The sequence below is a fragment of the Saimiri boliviensis genome, chromosome 2 (genome assembly GCF_048565385.1).
Source record: "Saimiri boliviensis isolate mSaiBol1 chromosome 2, mSaiBol1.pri, whole genome shotgun sequence".
NCBI lineage: Eukaryota > Metazoa > Chordata > Mammalia > Primates > Cebidae > Saimiri > Saimiri boliviensis.
Genome location: NC_133450.1, coordinates 86,462,427 through 86,484,579, shown reverse-complemented (window position 1 = coordinate 86,484,579; position 22,153 = coordinate 86,462,427). Strand labels below are relative to the sequence as shown.

The following is a 22,153-nucleotide window of genomic DNA, read 5'->3' as shown; positions in this document are numbered from 1 at the left end:
TGGTTTTTTTTTTGTTTTTTTTTTTTTTTTTTTTTTTGAGATGGAGTCTCACCCTGTACCCCAGGCTGGAGTGCAGTGGTGCAATCTTGCCTCACTGCAACCTTCACCTCCCAGGTTCGATTCTCCTGCCTCAGCCTCCTGTGTAGCTGGGATTACAGGCATATGCCACCAGGCCTGGCTAATTTTTGTATTTTTAGTAGAAATGGGGTTTCACCATGTTGGCCAGGCTGATCTCAAACTCCTGACCTCGTGATCCACTTGCCTCAGCCTCCCAAAGTGCTGGGATTACAGGCGTGAGCCACCACGCCTGGTTCTAGGAGCTTTTAAAAAAATTCTGTTTAAACATATCTTCAGTTTATTTTTGGAAGTATCAACATATATGTGATGTATTTGATAGAAATTAAGTGAATATATTTTTCTCATCTCCCATGGTTGATAATTTTGGAATTTATACAGTAATGGTGGGTAAATTTCACCTATTGCCTAAATACCAGAATAGTATACAAATTGCTTCTTTGAATAAGTGAGGAAATTAGTCATAGTTGGCACTTCAGAATAGGTGAGATCACCTTGGTAAGTTCCCTTGATCTTTCTTGTGCCTATTCTTCTGCCATAATACAGCTGTGTACTCCATTTTCAACCCCTACCGTTCCCCCACTCTCACTGTAATATGTTTGGTCAAACAAGATATCCTCTGCTCCCCAAGCACTCTACATTCCAAAATAATCATATTCCTTCTCTCTGCCCACCTCTAGATAGAAATTTCAGTTTCCTCACTGCAGTTTAGCTGTGAATGATTAGTAGTCATGCCTCTGCCTCTTTCACCTTTTAACCAAGAAACCTTTTCTTAAATCTGCTGGATTTACAGTAAGAACAGGAAAAAAAAAAAAAAAAAAGGAATGTTTATTGCTTTCACTCCTTTCTCTGCACTTAATCAGAGGAAATTAGGCAGATTGCTGATTTTGTTTTCACTGAAGTACTGTATATCCATAAACTTTGAAGGACAAACAGACCAATCACAACCTATGTTCCCCTTCCTAATTGGCATTTGGCACAGTGGTAAATTTCAAAGCAAATACATTTCAATTAGTGATTGGCATATTTTTCAACAACAGTCATTTATGCAGCAGTTAGGAGTTTCTTATTATTAGAAATAAATTTTGTTTTAATGTATAAGACTTCCAAGGTCTTTGAAGTTAACTCAACCTATGGCACATGGAGAAATCAAGCCATATTTTCTGGACAGCTTCTAGAGCTGGCTTGGTAAATATTAAATAACTGGAATTTAGGGCATCTCTAGTAGCAATTCAATTGTTGTGCATTTTAATATGAGAGATTTGAGAACTCAGATTCGTGTTTGATAATCTTGGTATTAGACCTCCTATTTTTAAAGGCACAGTTAATATATAAGATACAATGATTGAACTTTGGGAATATTAAAATATGATCAAATTTGACACATTTAAAGGTATAAATTACCAAAAACGTTTGGTGGATAGCCCACGCTACTTTGCCTCTAGTTGTACCAAATTTTCTTACCATTAAAAGGACTGTGAATTGGAGAATCAGGAGGCACAAGAGCAAGATGGAAATGATGAACTAAAGGACTCTGAAGAATTTGGTGAAAATGAAGAAGAAAATGTGCATTCCAAGGAGTTACTCTCTGCAGAAGAAAACAAGAGAGCTCATGAATTAATAGAGGCAGAAGCAATAGAAGATATAGAAAAAGAGGACATCGAAAGTCAGGTCTTTAGCCAGTTTTTTTTAAAACATGACACAGATACATTAAGTTTTAAATAATAAAAAGTATTTTTTTTCTTAGTTCAATTTGGAAGTCTTAGAATTTTTAAAAGATGTGTTATTAAAGCTACTTATAAGTCATCTAAAACCTTACCACCTTAGGCAATCTTTTAAATTTTTGCTCATTTCACATAATATATATTTTTACATAGTTGTTACAACGTAAGTTGCTATTTATTCTGTATTTTCATGTAACATAATTTCATAATTTTACCATAATTTATTAGACTGATTTCTACATATCTAAAAGATACTTCTTTAATTTGACACATTTTAAGTTTTAAGGCTTTTTTCCTATTCTTCGATGAATGAATATATCAGTTTCATTCTGGCATTGCCAACACTACTTGGTGATAAGCTTTTTTCCCCCTTCTGCTACCTTAGCAGGTATAAAAGATTGCTTTAATTTACATTTCTTTGGTTATATCAAGGGCGGGGAATTACTTATGAAAGTTTAATTTTAAAGCAGATAATATTTCATTTATTATTTGCTTTCATTTACAGACCATTTGTCCTGCTTTAAAGTATGTTATTATATTTTAAGGAAGTCAGTGGGTTAAGGAGTCACTGCTGTTAGTATTCATAGTTAAAACACTTCCCTTCTACCTACCCTAATAAACGAGAGGCTCAAGAGAAATGTTTCTAATTCTCTAGCGACATGACTAAATTTTGGTTTTTTTGGCATAAGAAGTATAATCTGAATCTTAAGCACTGATTTAGTACCCATAGTATCGTAGATATTATACAGAACCCAAGGCAAATGATAAGCAGGTATAAGCATAAAAGCATTCTTATGTTACCCAGATATTTTGTAAAGCAAAGTTATTGTATACCCTTTTACTTAGGAAATTGAAGCTCAAGAAGGTGAAGATGATACCTTTCTAACAGCCCAAGTAAGTTGACATTTAGTCCTATGAATTCAGTGTTGTGGGTGGAAGGGCTTGGAAAAGGAATCTTATTTTGACTTCATAATTCTTTAACTTGAACTGTGTTAAATTTAATAATGAGTTATTTACGTGACGTACACAAAGTGCTTAAAACTGTTGGCAGCTGAAATTTCTGTTGCCTGAAAGATAACTGGAGTTACTGTGAGTTTCCCATCATTCAGAATTTTAGAAAAAAGGCCATCCGTTCTGTAAAACCTAACTCTGGTTACTAGTCTTTTGAGAAGTCTACAGTCTTCTTGATTTTTTTCTTGTCACTTGGTATAAAATAAGTCATTTAAAAGTACTAATATCCTTTTCAAAGCTTTATTTAAAATTTTGTTAACACTCCTATAATAAGCGTAGTCTAAAAATGATTAAAAATTTCTAGAAATTTACTTGGGGGGTGTGTGTGTGCGTGCGTGTTGAAAATTACTGTACTTCAGTGTGTAATTACATTTGTTGACGCTATATATGAGACACATAGTGTATGTTTTAAAGTGACTTATATGCTATAAACAGACATCTATAATTTCTGCATTAAAAAATTATCCTTTTTTCCCCTCATATCTGTAACTAAAGAACTCTTGTTTTTGTGTCCTCTTTGTTTTTATTTTTAATCTTATAAAAACCAGAGACAGTTTGGTGGTTTTGATCCAAGTTGGTTTTAATCTGATAAATGTACGCATCACTCTTTGAAGGGAGTCAGCGCCTGTTGGCATGTATTAGCTCTAGAATTACCATAGTTATCCAAGTAGGAGAGGATTGTGTCCTCTTTAAATGGTGTACTTTCAAATAAACATATAGGTTCCTTTGTTTACTAGATTCAGGAAAAATTGTGATCATGTCAGTTATTTCCTCTGGGTAGTATTGCCTAGAAGAGTACCTGGGCTTGTGTTCATGGACTACTTAGTTGATTGCCTCTGCATGCTTTCTTTTCTGCAGCATTCTTCTTGCCTTTGAAATGCTGGTGAGCCACAAATGCTGCTGAGGCTATATATTGCCTCTCTGTGTGTTGCCGTGGAGGAGAAATTGCATTGTGGGGAGAAATGTTGCTAATCATTTGGAATATTCAAGAAGGAAATGTTAGGATGGTGAATGTCTGTGGGCCTACCCCTAAGTACACTGATTTCCTAGTGATAAAGAATGTATAAGGGGCCAGGTGTGTTTGCTAACACCTGTAATTCCAGCCCTTTGGGAGTCCAAGGCAGGCAGATCACAAGGTCTGGAGCTCGAGACTAGCCTGGCCAATATGGTGAAACCCATCTCTACTAAAAATATAAAAAATTAGCCCACCATGTTGGTAGTTGCCTGTAGTCCCAGCTAGTCGGGACTGAGGCAGGAGAATCACTTGAACCTGGAAGGCTGAGGTTGCACTGAGACAAGATCAAGCTACCACACTCTAGCCTAGGCAACAGAGCAAGACGCCCATCTCAAAAACAAAGAATCTTGAGGAAGATTAACTCTCAGATTGAGGGATTATCTTTTCTAGATTACTGATTTGCAAAAAGGGGAAGTTGAGGTGTTACTTGGCAGTTAGAAATTAGCTTACATCAAGGACCACTTCTAGTTGTGCATATTGTGATTTGTATGAAGGCATCATATCTAAGGATCACCACTTAAATAATAAACTTTATTAGGAACATTTATTTCATCTGTTTAAACAGATGAAAATAAAGTATCTAAAAGAAGACCAAATTATGTATTTCTTATCAGGGAGCAAGATTTTGCCAAATTGTGTCAAAAGATGAGGTTACATTTTTAGAGAACTTTTCTTTAAAATAACCTTTTTCTGTGTCTAAATAATGTCTAGTGGAACATCTGGAAACATAAATGTGTCTATGTTCCATTACTATCTAATGTTTCTAAACATGCTTACTGACTGTGTTACTTTGTGCATTCAGGGATACTGCATAATGTAACAATCACCTAGCTTCAGCTGCTTTCAGTTACAGTCAGTCTTACTGTCCTCTATGCCTCTATTTACTTTCTCCCTTCTTCATTATTTCGAGGCAAATCCAAACATATTTCCCTTGAAAATTTTCAGTTTGTATCTCTAAAAGAGAACTCTTATTTTTTACATTAGCACTCCTAAGATATAAATGTTAGTATTATGAAATAGGATTCAAATATTCTGTTTTCTATATGTTTTTTTCCCTTATTATGCCTTGTTTAAATCCAGATACCAGTAAGATCTGTATATTGTGATTGATGGAAATGTTTTAGGTCTCTTTTAATCTTTAAGTTTTCCCTTCCCTCTTTTTTCCTCTTACTGTATTATTTATGGAAAACATCGAGTTGTTTATCCTTAGAGCAGGGTTGGCAAAAACGGAATCTTTTGTAGTTTGCCAGTTGCTGCCGTAGAGCTTCCAAGGCCTAGATTTTGCTGATTGCATTCCTGTGGTGGTGTTCAACATATTCCTTTGTTTATTGTATTTTTTGTAAATTGGTTGTAGCATCTAGAGGCTTGGTGTCAGATTCAGCGTTAACACCCCACCCTGGCACACACACAGCCACCTCATAGGTGTAGTACTGTATTCTTCTATTTGGATGCACATAATATCTGGTTGTCTTTTTGTGATAGTACCAATCACTGATGATTCATATCCCATTAGGGGTTGCAAAGGGATGCTATTCTAATTCTGTCATTTCTTCCTTATTAGTTGGAATGTTTCTAGAAAGAGAAACTTTCCCTTATTTACTATTTGGTTACCCAGTGGTATCATTTACACAGGAAAGCCAGGATGTATGTTTGATTCTTTCCTTTTTATTTACCAATTTTCAGAATATTGAGCTGGTTCACTGGCTTCTCTGACAGTGGCTAGTTAGTTCTTAATTTTTCCTTTTTTCTCCTTTTAGATTCATTTTGAACTCATGGATTTAAATATATGTAATGTATTTTGGTCCATTGCAGTTATTATCCTTAATGCTTAAATTGTTCCATATAGTGAGAGCCTCTTAAAGTTGGCTCTTGAGTCCTTTCAGCATGATCTCAGTAGACTTTGATTGATTCCTTGCTTGCTAGTATGTAAAGATGTGCCATTTCCTGCTCTAGACCTATAATTAGACATTTTTTCCTTATAGTGGTAAGTGGTATTTCAAGACAACAATCTAGGTGGTGGAGGTATTCACTGCTACTGAGTTGTTCATTGTTTCTAGGTCTTTGTGGTGTACAGTGCTAGAGAAAATGTTGGAGTTTTCTTTGTTTTTGCTTTTTGCTTGTTTTTACTTTTAAGATCAAATAGACTTTCAATTCATATGGTACTTCCAAGATAATCATTTCCCTTATCTCACGGTACACATACAACAACTTTAGAATGATAATACACCACCAGTGTAGTTACTGAAAGTAATTTAAGATTTTTTTTTAAGACGTATTTTTCGCAAGGATGTTCCCCTCTGGGGATGAACAAATCACTGTGTTTTAAATTTCTTCTATTCTATATGGTTGTGTCACCCACTGATACATGTCTAGGTTGATTTGTTTCCTTTATTTTCAGTAGTTAGATATTGCTTTTCAAAGTTTAGTCTGGGCCAGATGTGGTCACTCATACCTGTAATCACAGCACTTTGGAAGGTTGAGGTAGAAGGATTGCTTAAGGCCAGGGGTTCAAGATCAGCCTGGGCACCATAGCAACACCCTGTCTATACAAAAAAACCTTTAAAAATAGCTGGGTGTGCTGGTCCATGCCTCTAGTCCCAGCTCCTTAGGAGGCTGAGCCAGGAAAATCGCTTGACCCCAGGAGGTCAAGGCTGCAGTGAGCCAAGATTGTGTCACTATACTCCAACCTGGACAATAGAGCAAGACCCTATCTCAGAAAAGTTAGAAAATTTAATCTGGCGGGATGCACTGGCTCATGCCTGTAATCCCAGTACTTGGGAAGCTGAGGCATTCAGATCAGTTGAGCTCAAGAGTTCGAGACCAGCCTGGGCAACAAGGCAAACCCCGGTCTCTACAAAAAATACGAAAGTTACCTAGGCGTGATGGTGCTCACCTGTGGTCCTAGCTACTCAGGAGGTAGCTTGAGGTGGGAGGATCGCTTCATCTCGGGAGGTTGAAGCTGCAGTGAGCTATGATTTTGCCACTGCACTCCATCATTGACAATAGAGCAAGACTCTGTCTCAAAAAAAAAAAAGTATGTGTGTGTATGTGTGTGTGTGTGTGTACACATATATGCAGCATATTTGTATAGGGATATGTCTATTTTAAGCCAGTCTCAGGCTTTGACTTGAAGCTTAAATCTTTAGGCATTAGCCGCTAGGCAGTTACACTAGGTAGACTTTGGTTCAGATTCTACTTCTATTACGTAATTACAATATTGTGATTGTGGCACAGGTTCTTTATTAGTCAACTTCTGTGTCTATAAATGAATATTATGTCTTAGTTAATGTAGGGATTAATCATAGATTCTGATGTAGTATATGTACAATTAGTGGTCATTTGTAGTGTTGTTTTACTAACTTGAACATACCGCTTACTTGAGAAATTTCTGGAGCTTTTTCTCTGAAATGTTCTTGTTTGCTCATGCTTTATTTTTATTTTTACTTTTTTGAGATAGGGTCTCACTCTGCTGCCCAGGCTGGAGTACAGTGATGTGATCTCCACTCATTGCTGCCTTGGCCTCCCAGGCTCAAGTGATCACTGCACCTCAGCCTCCCGGGTAGCTGAGACTACAGGTGTGCACCACAACACCCATCTAACTTTTGTATTTTTTGTAGACATGGGGGTTTGCCTTGTTGCCCAATCTGGTCTTGAATACCTGAGCTAAAGCTTTCCACCCAACTCGGCCTCCCAAGTGTTTGGATTACAGTCATGAGCCACCATGCTTGGACTTAACTTTAATTCTTTAAAATTTACTCTAGTCTCAAGAACCTCTTCTCTTTGGTAACATCATGTGTCTTCCTTTTTTCTCTTTCCCTTTACCCCTAATGTTTCACTAACCTCAAACATCTTACTTTTTTTTGGTCACATGAAATCTTTATATCTCTCACGGCCAGATGCACCTCTGTCTCCTCCGCGAAGCTTTCTTTCATATCTCTCTCTTATTAAGTGCTTTACTATTCACAGACAACTTTTTACATCCATTACCTTACTCAATTCTTGATAATATCTTACATAGTTCACATGTGAACTCCATTTTAATAGGTAAATTCATCTAGATAGATGACATACCACGGAGTAAAACTGTTTCAGTGATAAAGACAGGGTAAATACCTAGGTGGCATGATGCCTAGTGTGATATTCTTTTCACTAAATAACTCCATGCTAGCAAATGTTTTCTGAGAGTTCTGTTGTACTTAACATAATGCCAAAGTTAAGCCCTTCAGATAACATAAAAATCAAGCAGTTAGTTCAGTCTTTCCAGCTAAAAACAGCAGTCTTAAAGTACACCTATTTAGTAAATTCATTCAACACACAGTTTTTGAGTACTTAATGTGCCGATGTTTTGCATATTGCCAGATAGGTAAGTAGTGGTTTAAAGCTATTTTGAAGGTTTGTTTTAAATATCAGTCTGAATATTTACATTTCAAGTCAGGGGAAAGGAGGTCATTTTACTTAGCCTATGCATGTACATATATCATAATATAACCTGTGGGAAGCAGTAGAATTGCATATGCAGTAAATACTTGGTTAACTGAAAATAAATCTTAGGCTTGTCTTTGTCTCTTATTAGTTATTGCTGCTCCTAGGATGAAATGAAAATAAATAAAGGAGCTTTATGTAAGTCCTTTAGCATTTGACTAAGGATTGCAGATCCTACTATGAAGATAAACAAAATGAGTACTTAACCTTACAGACATTTGCTGCTGCTTCACATGTGAAGTATTCTTTTTCAGGACAAACTTGAATGGTTAATTTAAAAGGATGCTTTACATTTAATAAATAAATGCTTTACATTTACTTATTTGCTATATTCCTCATTTGGAAAAAAGAAACCTGTTTTCAATGGAGGATATTGTTTTCATATAGTCGCATATCATGTCTGTGCATATATATCTAAAGATGAGAAATTTCCCATTGTATTTCTTAGTTTGTTTCCTTATTGCAAATATTTTGGGCTTATTTCGGACTTACGGTTCGTGCTATGTTTGCTGCACATACTGCATAGTAAAATAAACAGGCATTTATATGGTTCATTTTTTCTACTTAACCCAAGTTGTTTCTGTACTTCACCCGTTTTGTAATTAGTTTTGTTTTCTAGAAGCTGGGTCAGGCCATTTCCCTAGCGACATTTAAGTGTATGTCATAAAGTTTCTCTTTAAATTATGAAACCCTTCAGAAGAAATGCTGAATTACTAAGATAAATACCTAAAAATTCTGCAGCAAGTAAGACAAACCTTACTAGTTACTTTAGCAACTAGAAATAACATTATAATTGACAGGAACTACATTAGAACAAACTGTGTGTTTTACATCATAGTATTTTTTAAATTTTACTTTTTAAAATAGCCTGTGATTTGGATATGTTTTTTTTTTTCTTGAAGCTTTCAGTATTGCATCTCTAAAATAATATCTTGGAAGTGGTGTGCTCTTGGGATTCAAGGTAGATAAGGAGAGTCAAATTGCATTTAAAAAAAAAATTCTTTTCTTTTTTCTTTTTTTTTTTTTTTTTTTGAGACGGAGTTTTGCTCTTGTTACCCAGGCTGGAGTGCAATGGCGCGATCTCGGCTCACCGCAACCTCCACCTCCTGGGTTCAGGCAATTCTCCTGCCTCAGCCTCCTGACTAGCTGGAACTACAGGCACGTGCCACCATGCCCAGCTAATTTTTTTTTTGTATTTTTAGTAGAGACGGGGTTTCACCATGTTGACCAGGATGGTCTCGATCTCTTGACCTCGTGATCCACCCGCCTCGGCCTCCCAAAGTGCTGGGATTACAGGCGTGAGCCACCGCGCCCAGCCTATTTTTTCTTAAAAAAATTTTTTTTTTTTTTTTCTAAAATAGAGACAGAGTTTTACTACTAGGTTGCGCAGGCTGGTTTTGAACTCTTGGACTCAAGCTACCTTCTGCCTCAGACTCCTAAAGTGCTAACATTACAGGCATGAGCTACCACGCCCAACCACTTGTTGCATTCTTTAAATTCATTTAGTCTGCTTTAAAAAGCTCAGGTGTCTCAGTTTATTTATTCCCTCAAGAAAAATTACTAAACTAAAAGAGAGTTTGAAAGAAAAAGATTTATCCATAATTCAAGCATAACTCATTCTTCCCTTGCTGTCTCTGTCTATCATTCCACCCATGTTAAAGTGTTTTCCCTTCCTTTCCAAATATTGCAGATTGGACACATAATGCTTAAAAATATATTGTAGTAAAACAATTTATTCAGACATTCTGGCCAGGCGCAGTGGCTCACGCCTATAATCCCAGCACTTTGGAAGGCCGAGGCGGGTGGATCACGAGGTCAAGAGATCAAGACCATCCTGGTCAACATGGTGAAACCCCGTCTCTACTAAATACAAAAAAAATTTAGCTGGGCATGGTGGCGTGTGCCTGTCATCCCAGCTGCTCAGGAGGCTGAGGCAGGAGAATTGCCTGAACCCAGGAGGCAGAGGTTGCGGTGAGCTGAGATCACACCATTGCACTCCAGCCTGGGTAACAAGAGCGAAACTCCATCTCAAAAAAAAAAAAAAAGACATTCTTAGACACCAGGCACAGTGGCTCACACCTGTAAACCCAGCACTTTGGGAGGCCAAGGCGAAAGGATCACTTGAGGCCAGGAGTTCAAGACTAGCCTGGCCAACATGAGGAAACTCCATCTCTACTAAAAATACAAAAATTAGCCGGGTGTGGTGGTACATGCCTGTAATCCTAGCTACTGGGAAGACTGAGACATGAGAATCACTTGAACCCGGGAGGTGGAAGTTGCAGTGAGCTGAGATCGCGCCACTGCGTTACAGCCTGGGTGATGGAGTAAGACTGTCTCAAAAACAAAAAGAAAAGAGAGAGAGAGAAAGATTCTTAGAGCATAGTATAATGGACTTATTTAGTGATAGAATTTACAGTGTTATCAATTGATGATTTACTAGTTTTGGACTATTTTACTTCTTATGGCCGAGTTTTTTAGTATTTTTAGTTTCTTTCATGTACTTTAGTTGTAAAATAATTGGTCATTCCCTAATTGGCACACTTTAAGTTAGTCCATATATCATTTATTAATAAAATAATTTCATAGAAATTATTATGGTTGGCTAGGCGTGGTGACTCATGCCTGCAATCCCAGCACTTTGGGAGGCAGGCCAAGGAAGGTGGATTGCCTGGGCTCAAGAGCTCGAGACCAGCCTGGGCAACATGGTGAAACCCTGTGTCTACCAAAAAATACCAAAACAATTAACCAGTTGTGGTGGCACACATCTGTGGTTCCAGCTACTCAGGAGGTCGAGGCGGGAGAATAAACCTGAGCCTGGGAGGTAGTGGTTGCAGTGAGCCGAGGTCACATCACTGAACTTCCAGCCTGGGTGACAGAGGGAGACCTGCTGTTTCTCTCACACACACATACACCAGGTAGAGAAAGCAAGAAAAAGAGAGAGTGGAAGAAAGAAAGAACTTAAAAAGAGAACACACTCAGGAAGGAAAGAAGGATGGGAAGAGAAGGGAAGGAAAAAAGAAAGGAAAGGAATTTAAATAGACAAATTATCCAAATGTACTTTTGAGCACATTGTAAAATATTTGACATTTTTAAGAGGTGCATGCTTTTATATGAATCTAAAATTGTGTTATAAATATGCCGTTTAAAGTTCTACTTACGTTTCAGTTTTTTGTTTTTTTTTTTTTTAACTGAGAAGTGGTCATTCTGTAAAAGCGGTAATTCTCAGCGTCCTCTCTACCAGCAGCATTACTATCACCTGGAACCTTGTTAGAGGTGCGCATTCTTAAGCCTCACTCTAGACCTTCTGAATCAGAAAATCTGTGTTTTATTTTAGCAAGCCCTCCAGGGGTTGTGATGCATGCTCAAGTTTGAGAACCACCGCTCTAAGGCTTTGTATGTGGTAATTTCACAGGTTTCACATCACCTGACTTTAAACAACATACTTCTGCTTAGTTTGTCTTTTAAACGTTATTAAAGGCCAGGCGAGGCAGCTCACGCCTGTAATCCCAACACTTCGGGAGACTGAGGTGGGTGGATCACCTGAGGTCAGGAGTTTGAGACCAGCCTGGCCAATATCCATCTCCACAAAAATACAGAAATTAGCCAGGCATGGTGGTGGGCACCTGTAATCCCAGTTCCTTGGGAGGCTGAGGCAGGAGAATTGCTTGAACTCAGGAGGCAGAAGTGGCAGGGAGACGAGATTGTGCCATTGCACTACAGCCTGGGTGACAGACCAAAACTCCATCTTAAAAAAAAAAAAGTTGCCAGGCACGGTGGCTCAAGCCTGTAATCCCAGCACTTTGGGAGGCCAAGGCGGGTGGATCACGAGGTCGAGAGATCGAGACCATCCTGGTCAACATGGTGAAACCCCGTCTCTACTAAAAATACAAAAAATTAGCTGGGCATGGTGGCACATGCCTGTAATCCCAGCTACTCAGGAGGCTGAGGCAGGAGAATTGCTTGAACCCAGGAGGCGGAGGTTGCGGTGAGCCGAGATCGCACCATTGCACTCCAGCCTGGGTAACAAGAGTGAAACTCTGTCTCAAAAAAAAAAAAAAAAAAAGTTATTAAAACACTTGGTAAGGCACAGTGGCTTGCCCTGTAATCGTAGAACTTTGGAAGGCTGAGGCAGGAGGAACACTTGAGCCCAGGAGTTCCAGACCAGCCAGGGCAACAATAGCAAGCCTTCACCTTCAATTAGAATTTTTAAAGAAATTAGCTGGACATGGTGGCACACATCTGTAGTCCCAGCTACTAATGAGGCTGAGGCAGGAGGGTCGAGGCTACAGTGAACTGTGATCATGCTGCTGCACTCTACCTGGATGACAGAGCAAGAACCTGTCTCAAAAACAAAACAAAAACAAAAACAAACTCTTAAGCCAATCTTAAGTGGTTTACACCTGTAATCCCAGCTACCTGGGAGGATAAGGTGAGATAATCAGGTTGAGGCCAGGAGTTCAAGAGCAGCCTGAGCATCAATAGCAAGACTCATCTCTAAAAAATAAAATGATCCTTTAATTTTTTTCACTTACTGAGATTTTAATGCATATTACTTTATTCTTTATACTCTTGTATTTGGGAAAATGTTGGTTCCATGTTGGATGTTATTACTTCAGTGATTTTTGCAGTATTTGCTTGGTAGAGTAATTAAGCCTCTCCTCTTTATGACACTTCTGTTTTTAAGCTAGCACATTCCTAATTTTAATTTTAGTTTTAGTGAAACTGTCAAATATTTTAAAATTAAAATCATTTTTTCTTTTTTTAATCCTACTGCATTCTTAATTTATATAAGCAAAAATCATTGTTTTTTAATGTGTGGGTTACTTGTTTTGATTATCTATAGTACAAAGCCATTTTAAAATTGGCTTGGCCATCAGTATATGTGTGACAACTATGAACTTTTTTTTTTTTTTTTGAGGCGGGGTTTCATTCTGTCACCCAGGCTGGAGTGCAGTGGTGTGATATGAACTCATTTTTAACACATTAAAAGAATGAATAATTTGAAACTGACCTAGTAACTATTCTTCTAATGTCCAATATACTTAAAGGGGAGTGTTGTCTGTTTGTTTTGTTTATTACTGTGTCTTCAAGAACTTGAAAGTTATGTCTACAGATTATACTCTCTGGTACTATTTTGAATAAAATATATCTTAGCTAAGAGTACCTGTGAACTGAGTGACATAAAATATGTCATCAGGTCAGTCTTCTTATTGACAGCTCTTTAATATGAGTAAGAATTGGGTTATATAAACTAGTTTTGAATACTGAAATGAATCTAGTTTTTTGTTGATCTACTCATTGATAGATATACCTCTTTTCTAAAATGTACCAAACTTGTACCACGTATATCTCTATGTAGACTCTGGTTTTGATCGGAATAGCCTATTTATTTATTAGTATTAGGTATCCCTAAATAATATTATTAAACTATCCACCACTTTTAACTTGGCTGGTTTTGTGCTATTACTAAAATACAGTTTTACGTGAATTCATTTTACATTTGATTATTCTTTGAATTTCAGGATGGTGAGGAAGAAGAAAATGAGAAAGGTATGTTTGATGCTAAATAGAGTTTTAAAATGCTAACATTTAAAAAATAGCAAATTATGTGAAAATAAAGCATTCCTTTTTTGAAATCTTATTTTTGAAATTAGTTTATTTTCAGATTTATCTATTTAGTGAATTAAGTTAGCATCTTGATTTTATTTTCCAATTGGTTTTAATTTTCTTTAGAAACTAAAGATATATTCCAACTTAATAGTACATATCAGTTACTGTAGTGAACAACGCTGTTTTTTATTTAACCAAATTTTAATTTTATTTTTAAAATTACTTCTGGTATACGGTAAGTTGATTAAATTCTTAAGACTGACGCTGCAGTAACTCATATGTGCTTATTGGAGTCTTAGTGCATAACTCACAGTGAATTTTACAACTAGTCCTAAAAATGATGAATGATCAGGAGACTGACTTTGTGTTTGCTGCTTAGAGAAACTCATACAGTCGTCTGACAATTTTAGTAGTTTAGACGAGCTATCTCATTCAATACAATTACAGGGGCAACAGTAGCAATATATGTGGTCAGTAGGAGGTTATGGAAGAGTCCTTGCACAGAAGTCAAAGGATCCTACATTGGACTAGAAAGGACATGAAGCAGGGTTAACCAAGGCAAATAAAAAGCCAAGAAGCAATGATGAAGTAAAGCTACTGACTGAAAATCTCACATGCCCGGAGCCTTTCTATTTTGGGGGAATGCAAGACATCTTTGAAAACAGTAATTGCAGATTGACTGGACAGGATGAAGACTGGAAATAACCAATTTCCTGAACGTTACGGAGCAGGAGCATCTTCGGAGCCTTCTGTACCGGTTTTCCATACGACTCTGGACTACTCAAGTGTTGAAGAGTGGAAAAGATGGAGCCCTGAAATACTTTGAAGACTGACTGATATCCTCAGACTGTGACCTTTCGAGAAGTCACCATGGGAGTTCTGCAGGTCACTAGGGTTCAATCCCAGGATAATTTGAACATTGAACAACAATCTGCACTTTTGTCACTGTCCCATGGAGGAACAAAATCTTCCATATGCCATTAACTTATAACCAGAAATGAAGAGCTGGTACCTTCAGGATGGAACCATTTTCTCACTATTGTTGTTTGGTGTTTGTATGTAGAAATCATTTTTTCCATGAAGAATAAGTGATCCTGGGTAAAGGATTGTTTATATTAGTTAATACCCTTGTGTTTTTTTTCCCCTAACCTTCCATCAGTGCTAATAACTGGCTTTATATTTTCTAGGTCCTATTCTAGCTTATGAATATGAAATTGTTTAAACTTCTTGTTTTGCCATATTTATTCCTGTTAAATCCTCTTAGATATAGCAGGTTCTGGTGATGGTACACAAGAAGTATCTAAACCTCTTCCTTCAGAAGGGAGCCTAGCTGAGGCTGATCACACAGCTCATGAAGAGATGGAAGCTCATACGACTGTGAAAGAAGCTGAGGATGACAACATCTCGGTCACAATCCAGGCTGAAGATGCCATCACTCTGGATTTTGATGGTGATGACCTCCTAGAAACAGGTAAAAATGTGAAAATTACAGATTCTGAAGCAAGTAAGCCAAAAGATGGGCAGGACGCCATTGCACAGAGCCCGGAGAAGGAAAGCAAGGATTATGAGATGAATGCGAACCATAAAGATGGTAAGAAGGAAGACTGCGTGAAGGGTGACCCTGTCGAGAAGGAAGCCAGAGAAAGTTCTAAGAAAGCAGAATCTGGAGACAAAGAAAAGGATACTTTGAAGAAAGGGCCCTCGTCTACTGGGGCCTCTGGTCAAGCAAAGAGGTTTGTTTTTCTATGTCAGTTCTTTACGATACTGAATTCCAGCATTCAATAAGATCACTCTACATTAAGGGGGTGGCTTCAAGAACATGTACAGTAATTAGTGTCTTATGATCCTGCCTATAATATTTTTGACCGTCATAAGTTACTTTAAAAAATTTTCAAGATCTTCATAATAATGCAGTGTGTTCTACTGATTGCATTGTCGAATGTCAGCATATATTTGTTTTTTTTTGTTTTTTGTTTTTTGTTTTTCAAATTGACAATTTTTTTGTGTTTTATTTTTTAAAATCCTTGTGATGATGGTTAATGAACAACTATCAGTTCTAAGAACACAAAATGAAGTCAAGTCCCAGTCCTGAAATCTGGAGAAGATGGCCATATTTCCACTGAATAGAATTGTCAGAAAATCTAGATCTTCAGGCATCTTGGGGAAAATCAGTGCAAGAATCCTCAGGGAGTCATTTGTTCAAATAATCTAATCTAGGCCTTTGGAATTGTTAATTTGTATGAATAGCACTAGTTCAAAATATAGTGAATATCAAGCTGTTCGATTTTGGGTTTTGTTTTTGTTTTCAATTTTCTTCTGGTGATTTGCCTCTTTAGCTCTTCAAAGGAATCTAAAGACAGCAAGACATCATCTAAAGATGACAAAGGTAAAGGATTTTTTTCCCCTATTTGTTTCAGTGTTGACTTTGCATATTTTCATTAAAAAGTAGTAGTTGTATAGTGTTTTGACATTTAGTCCTTAAAATTTTATTGACAAACTAGAAACTTGAGATGGTCATTATATAAACTATGGAATTACATAGATTACAGAAAAATGTGATGGATGCATTACTGTTTACTTTGCAAACTGGTATTGGGTATGTTAAAAACCGATTGGCTAAGGGTCTGTGTTGAATATTGATAGATATTTTCTTACATTATAATTTCAGAAGTATTTTATCTTTTGTTATTCATTTATAACTACTATATTTCATCACAACCTTTTCCTTGTTCTGTCTTTAAATAATACTTACATTTGTGAAGTCTAGTGTTTTCTTTCTTTCTTTCTTTTTTTTTTTTTAATTCTTCTAAGTTTCAAGATGCAATATTTAGTTGGTTTCTGGTATTGAGAAATCTTTGGTTACCTCATGCCCATGAGCTATAGTTTCATCTTGTACATGTGCTGTGTTTACTTGAAAAATACTTTCTACAAAAGCATTTTAAGGGAAAATAAAACATTCAGAGACTGCAAAGCTTTAAAATACCTTCTAAGTGTGTAAAGAATAATTATATGCATCCTCTATAGTTTATTTTAAATAGTTAGAAACTATAAGGATGTGATTTATGAATTGGCTGGTCTTGCTTAAAAAATAGCTTTTTTTCCTATTAGTAAAAAAAAAAAGTTTCTGTGTAATGAGTAAAGTATCTGGGCCCAGATGTTACTGGTAACAAAAATGATACACAAACATGAAGTTAACATTTCATAAGATCCTTGATGAATGCGTTTCTTAAGAAAAGTATCAACCATTAATATTTAAAATATTTGAGCCAGGTATGTGTTGTCTTCTCTCCCTCTAAGGCTACACTGACTGTAGTTTGACAACTGTTAACACATGTAATTTTTTAAAACATCTAAAATTTTTACTCTTTCATAATGTGAAGTATAGAAATTATTCCTTTTAATTGCTTGTATACTATTTAAAGTTAGTAAAAATTGTTTTCCAAATAAAGTCAAGTGAATGAAAATTTCCCGTTTATTACAGCACATTTAAAGAAAAGGGTGACTGGCTAGGCCTGTATCCTAAGATATGGCCTCTATACATATGAAGCCATAATTTGTGTGTGACATAGTACAGAAATAGTAATTTACCTATTCTAAAGGATTTTGAGATCTCTGATCTTAATCTTGTAGTTGTTTTATTTTATAAGATTGTTTCTTATTGAATCTAGAGTTATCCAGCTGCATGTAATTCCCATTTTGTTTTACCTATTCTCTAATAGGGAATGAAGATGTACCAGTTGGTTAGTTTTTGTTATTAACCATATAAGTTATTGAAAAATGTATACTTTGCTCTGACTTTTTTCTTCTTCCTCTTCAATTTCTCATGATCTAAAGCCCACAGCAGATGTGGCAATTAAGCAGTCTGATCATTCCTAAATGACTGATTCCTGGTTGCCTCTATTCAATACAGTGGTAGAGTATAAATTATTAAAACTGAGCAGCAAAAATTCGAGACATATATTTGATTTTTTACCCTCTTAAACTTAGAACTCATACAATAGGAAATGTACATATATTCAGATTTTTTTCATGACTGCTTATGTTATCTGTTGTTTGATTTCATTAATAGTAAACTCTCAGGATTTTGATACACTAATGCCATACTATCAGAACTATAGTTTTGAAAGAACATGGCCCTTACAATTTTGTATAAAAGTTCTGATTGTGGTATTTAAAAATCTGATATTAAATCTATTCTAGGAAGTACAAGTAGTACTAGTGGTAGCAGTGGAAGCTCAACTAAAAATATCTGGGTTAGTGGACTTTCATCCAATACCAAAGCTGCTGATTTGAAGAACCTCTTTGGCAAATATGGAAAGGTACATACTTTTACCTTTTTATCCGTCTTTCTAGTATCTGCATTTGAAATGAGAATTGTATTCTAAATAGTATTACATAAATATCTTCTAATTTATTCTATCTCTTAGGACTGTTAATAGACATAATTACTGAGTTCTGTGGGAATGGTAGATGAGAGTTAGGGAATAAATAGTGTGTCATCATTTAATCTCTCTCTCTCCCTGAACCTTCGGGATCTTTATATTCCAAACCTTAAACCTACTTAAGCCAAGAACCAAGTGTATTCGTCGTGATACTTTTTAGCAAGTAGCATGGGATCTAACATATTGCTGAGCCTGATTTGGACATCTTGAAAATATATTGATATTTAGACTATTATTAGGCAATAGGATATATAATTCCTTGGGGGTTAGGGGAAGCCAGATATGATCTTCGTTATAGACTTCCAGTCCAGGCCAGATGGGCGGATCACGAGGTCAGGAGTTCAAGACCAGCCTTTCCAACATGTTGAAACCCCATCTCTACTAAAAATACAAAAATTAGCTGGGCGTAGTGGCGCAGGCCTGTAATCTCACCTACTCTGGAGGCTGAGGCACGAGAATCACTTGAACCCAGGAGGTGGGGGTTGCAGTGAGCCAAGATCGTGCCACTGCACTCCAGCCTGGCGACACATGAGACACCATCGCAAAAAAAAAAAAGAAAAAGATTTAATGGAAAACTGGCTATAGATGGATAGATACTTTTAAACTATATATAAACATATATTAAATTTTATATATTAAAACTTAATAAAACATATTAACTATATATATGAACTTTTTTTTTTTCCTTTTGAGATGCAGTGTCACTGTGCCACCCAGGCTGGAATGTGGCAGTGCAATCTAGGCTCACTGCGGCCCCTGCCTCCCATGTTCAAGTGATCGTCATGCCTTAGCCTCCCTAGTAGCTGGGATTAAAGGCATAAGCAACCATACCTGGCTAATTTTTGTATTTTTAGTAGAGACGAGTTTTCACTATGTTGGCCAGGCTGGTTTCAAACTCCTGGCTTCAGGTAATCCACCCATGTCAGCCTCCCAAAGTGCTGGGATTCTAGGTGTGAGCCACCGTGCCAAACCTACACACACACATATATATATAAACTTAATCAGAAGTTGTAAGTGCTGTGAAGGAAAAGTATACAGGTGTTACAAAGGGGAGGCTTTACTGTGATTAGTTTATCAGGAAAAGTTTCTCTGGCAGTTAAGGGGAGACCTAAAGGAAGAGGAGGAGTAGTCAAAGAATACTCAGTTAATAACGAATGCTTTGAATTGTGAGCTGCATCCCTGAGGGCACTCAATACTGTCGACTTACATTGTACTTTTTCATATACATCGTAGTTAATGTACTCCATAGTTAATGTAGTCCAGCTCTGTAAGGTCAGGGACCTTATTTACTGTACTTCATGTGCACGTGATAGGCTTTCAAATATTGTAATTACTGAATTAATAACCATTGTTGGTCCAAAACCTGTTCTTATGATTTTAGGAGGGTTTTTTTTCTGGCTTTAATTAGTGAGTTGCCTGAGAGTAAAGGAAATTCTTGTAGGTGTCACATATAGAACAATGAGAATTGTAGTCCCATGATAGGCTGTGTTACATATTTTTGTTCTATTTTTAATAATGTATTGTTAGAAATGTGAAAGCAGTATTTTAATGCTGGTATTTATTAGTAGTAAAACTATATGAGGATATCATACACTTAGTAAGAAGACTTGTGGATTTTAAAATTAAATGGCTCTGGGGCAGATAAGCCCTTCCTAGGGTTGAGGTAAAAGTTGATTGGTTGTAGCCACCCACACCGTAAGACTCCTTATTTCCCTGTATATTTCTTCCCAGCTTTATTTCTTTACTTCTCTGTTTAGCACTGGATCGTTCTCTCTTGCTTTTCTTCTCACTCATCCGTCCCTGCCTTGTCTCTTTAACTGTCCATCTTACAGAATTGAAATTACTTGTCACTTTCATAGAATATACATTTTAAAAGCACATAGATGGAAAGTGTTGTCTTTCAAGCTTTAGGGTGTTTTTCAGAGGGTGCATTTTTAAGTCTGCTTTTTTTAAAATATGTGATTGATTCTTTACTCATAGATAAGTGAATAATACTCATCAATAAAATAGTAGAAACATTTTTTTCTCTAAAGATATTCAGGGTGGACCTATGATAGGGATATTTTGATTCAAATCCAATTTATTTGCTTTTATTAATTGTGCCATCAAGTCATTGATGAGATTGTGTTTTGGCTACATATTTGAGGGGAGAAAATAAACATAAAAAGAAGGTTAAATTGCTTTCTGGCACTTTAAATTGTTCCCCTGAATATTTATTAAGATAAGTAAGGTAGATGGTGATCATAGGAATATGAAACAAGCTGGGCATGGTGGTATATGTCTGCAATCCCAGCTGCTTGGGAGGCTGAGGGAGGGGAATTGCTTGAACCTGGAAGGCGGAGTTTGCAGTGAGCTGAGATAGCACCACTGCACTGTAGTCTGGGCGACAGCAGGACTCCATCTCAAAAAAAAAAAAAAAAAAATATATATATATATATATATATATGAAACAGAATAAGATACACCCTGAATTTTTCCTTGAGGTTGGCAATTTTAAATTTCAACTCAATCTAAGTAGTTTTATAGTTTTGGTTGTAAAGTTTTACATATTTAGAAGTGTTTGTAGTTATAACATTATAAAACTTTGTAAACTACAGTCTCATTTTATAGGTTCTGAGTGCAAAAGTAGTTACAAATGCTCGAAGTCCTGGGGCAAAATGCTATGGCATTGTAACTATGTCTTCAAGCACAGAGGTGTCCAGGTGTATTGCACATCTTCATCGCACTGAGCTGCATGGACAGCTGATTTCTGTTGAAAAAGTAAGCTTACCTATTTATCAAAGCAAGTTTAATTTGATGGCTAATTCTCAACTCAAGTTGTTAACACTAGCAGGGAATAGAATTAGGAATTATTTTTATTTATTTGTAGTTTTTTACTTTCCTTATAATTTTCTATGTTTTTCCAATTTTCTGCCATTAGCACACTTGTTATAATCATAAAAATGTAATCTTATGTGTAAATGGTTCTTCTGGTTCGAACCTTTCAGGTAAAAGGTGATCCCTCTAAGAAAGAAATGAAGAAAGAAAATGATGAAAAGAGTAGTTCCAGAAGTTCTGGAGATAAAAAAAATATGAGTGATAGAAGTAGCAAGTAAGGATTTATTATTTTTATTTATTTGATAAGCAGATAGACTTTTTTGTTACATTATGAAGTACTCATTGTGTTTTTTTGTCTGGGGTGGTATGGTCAGGACACAGGCCTCTATCAAAAAAGAAGAGAAAAGATCATCTGAGAAATGTGAAAAAAAAGAAAGCAAGGATACTAAGAAAATAGATGGTAAAGATGAGAAGAATGATAATGGAGCAAGTGGCCAAACATCAGAATCGATTAAAAAAAGTGAAGAAAAGAAGCGAATAAGTATGCTATCCATCTTTTCAATTCCTTTCTAATGCATTCTGCTGCTTAATTTTTACAGCGGAAGGGAAAACCTGAAATTACAATCCAGATACGTAAGCTTTGTTGTTAGATGTCATTGTGGTAGGAAAGGAAGTCTAGTAGGAGGAATGGTCTTCTTTTCTGTTCTGGGGAAACAGAGTGTGTTCTTCCATCTAAGCTCTTTTAATATTCTCAGCTGACTTAAAATGGTCATTGATCAGTAGTATTGAGTTAGGATCTTTTGCTATCACTGAAAGAATTTCTGTTAGCAGACTGAACTGTTTAAAAACTCTTTGCATTTAAGTTCTTGTAGAATGAGTAGGTTTTTTATTTCTTGTATTGGTTTTTGACTATCAGAATTTAGCATTTTTACCTGTTTTATTTTTCAATGAAAATTTTTAGGCACTTATTTTGTATA

At 36.3% G+C, this 22,153-nt stretch overlaps 1 protein-coding gene across 7 annotated transcripts in view; it reads left to right on the top strand.

The window, feature by feature from the left end:
* The window catches only part of SLTM (SAFB like transcription modulator), a 56,976-nt gene that overhangs the window by 21,195 nt on the left and 13,628 nt on the right, over positions 1-22,153 (top strand). For 3 of the 7 annotated variants that reach the window (XM_074393835.1, XM_003928981.4, XM_074393837.1), the window contains exons 4-12: positions 1,549-1,746; positions 2,646-2,693; positions 13,830-13,857; positions 15,182-15,650; positions 16,254-16,303; positions 18,118-18,236; positions 20,970-21,119; positions 21,347-21,450; positions 21,551-21,717. In XM_074393835.1, the coding sequence (XP_074249936.1) occupies positions 1,549-1,746; positions 2,646-2,693; positions 13,830-13,857; positions 15,182-15,650; positions 16,254-16,303; positions 18,118-18,236; positions 20,970-21,119; positions 21,347-21,450; positions 21,551-21,717 (1,333 nt within the window). The remainder of the gene's footprint in view (positions 1-1,548; positions 1,747-2,645; positions 2,694-13,829; positions 13,858-15,181; positions 15,651-16,253; positions 16,304-18,117; positions 18,237-20,969; positions 21,120-21,346; positions 21,451-21,550; positions 21,718-22,153) is intronic. The other 4 variants (XM_003928982.4, XM_010339610.3, XM_074393836.1 and 1 more) reach the window with 4 other exon arrangements.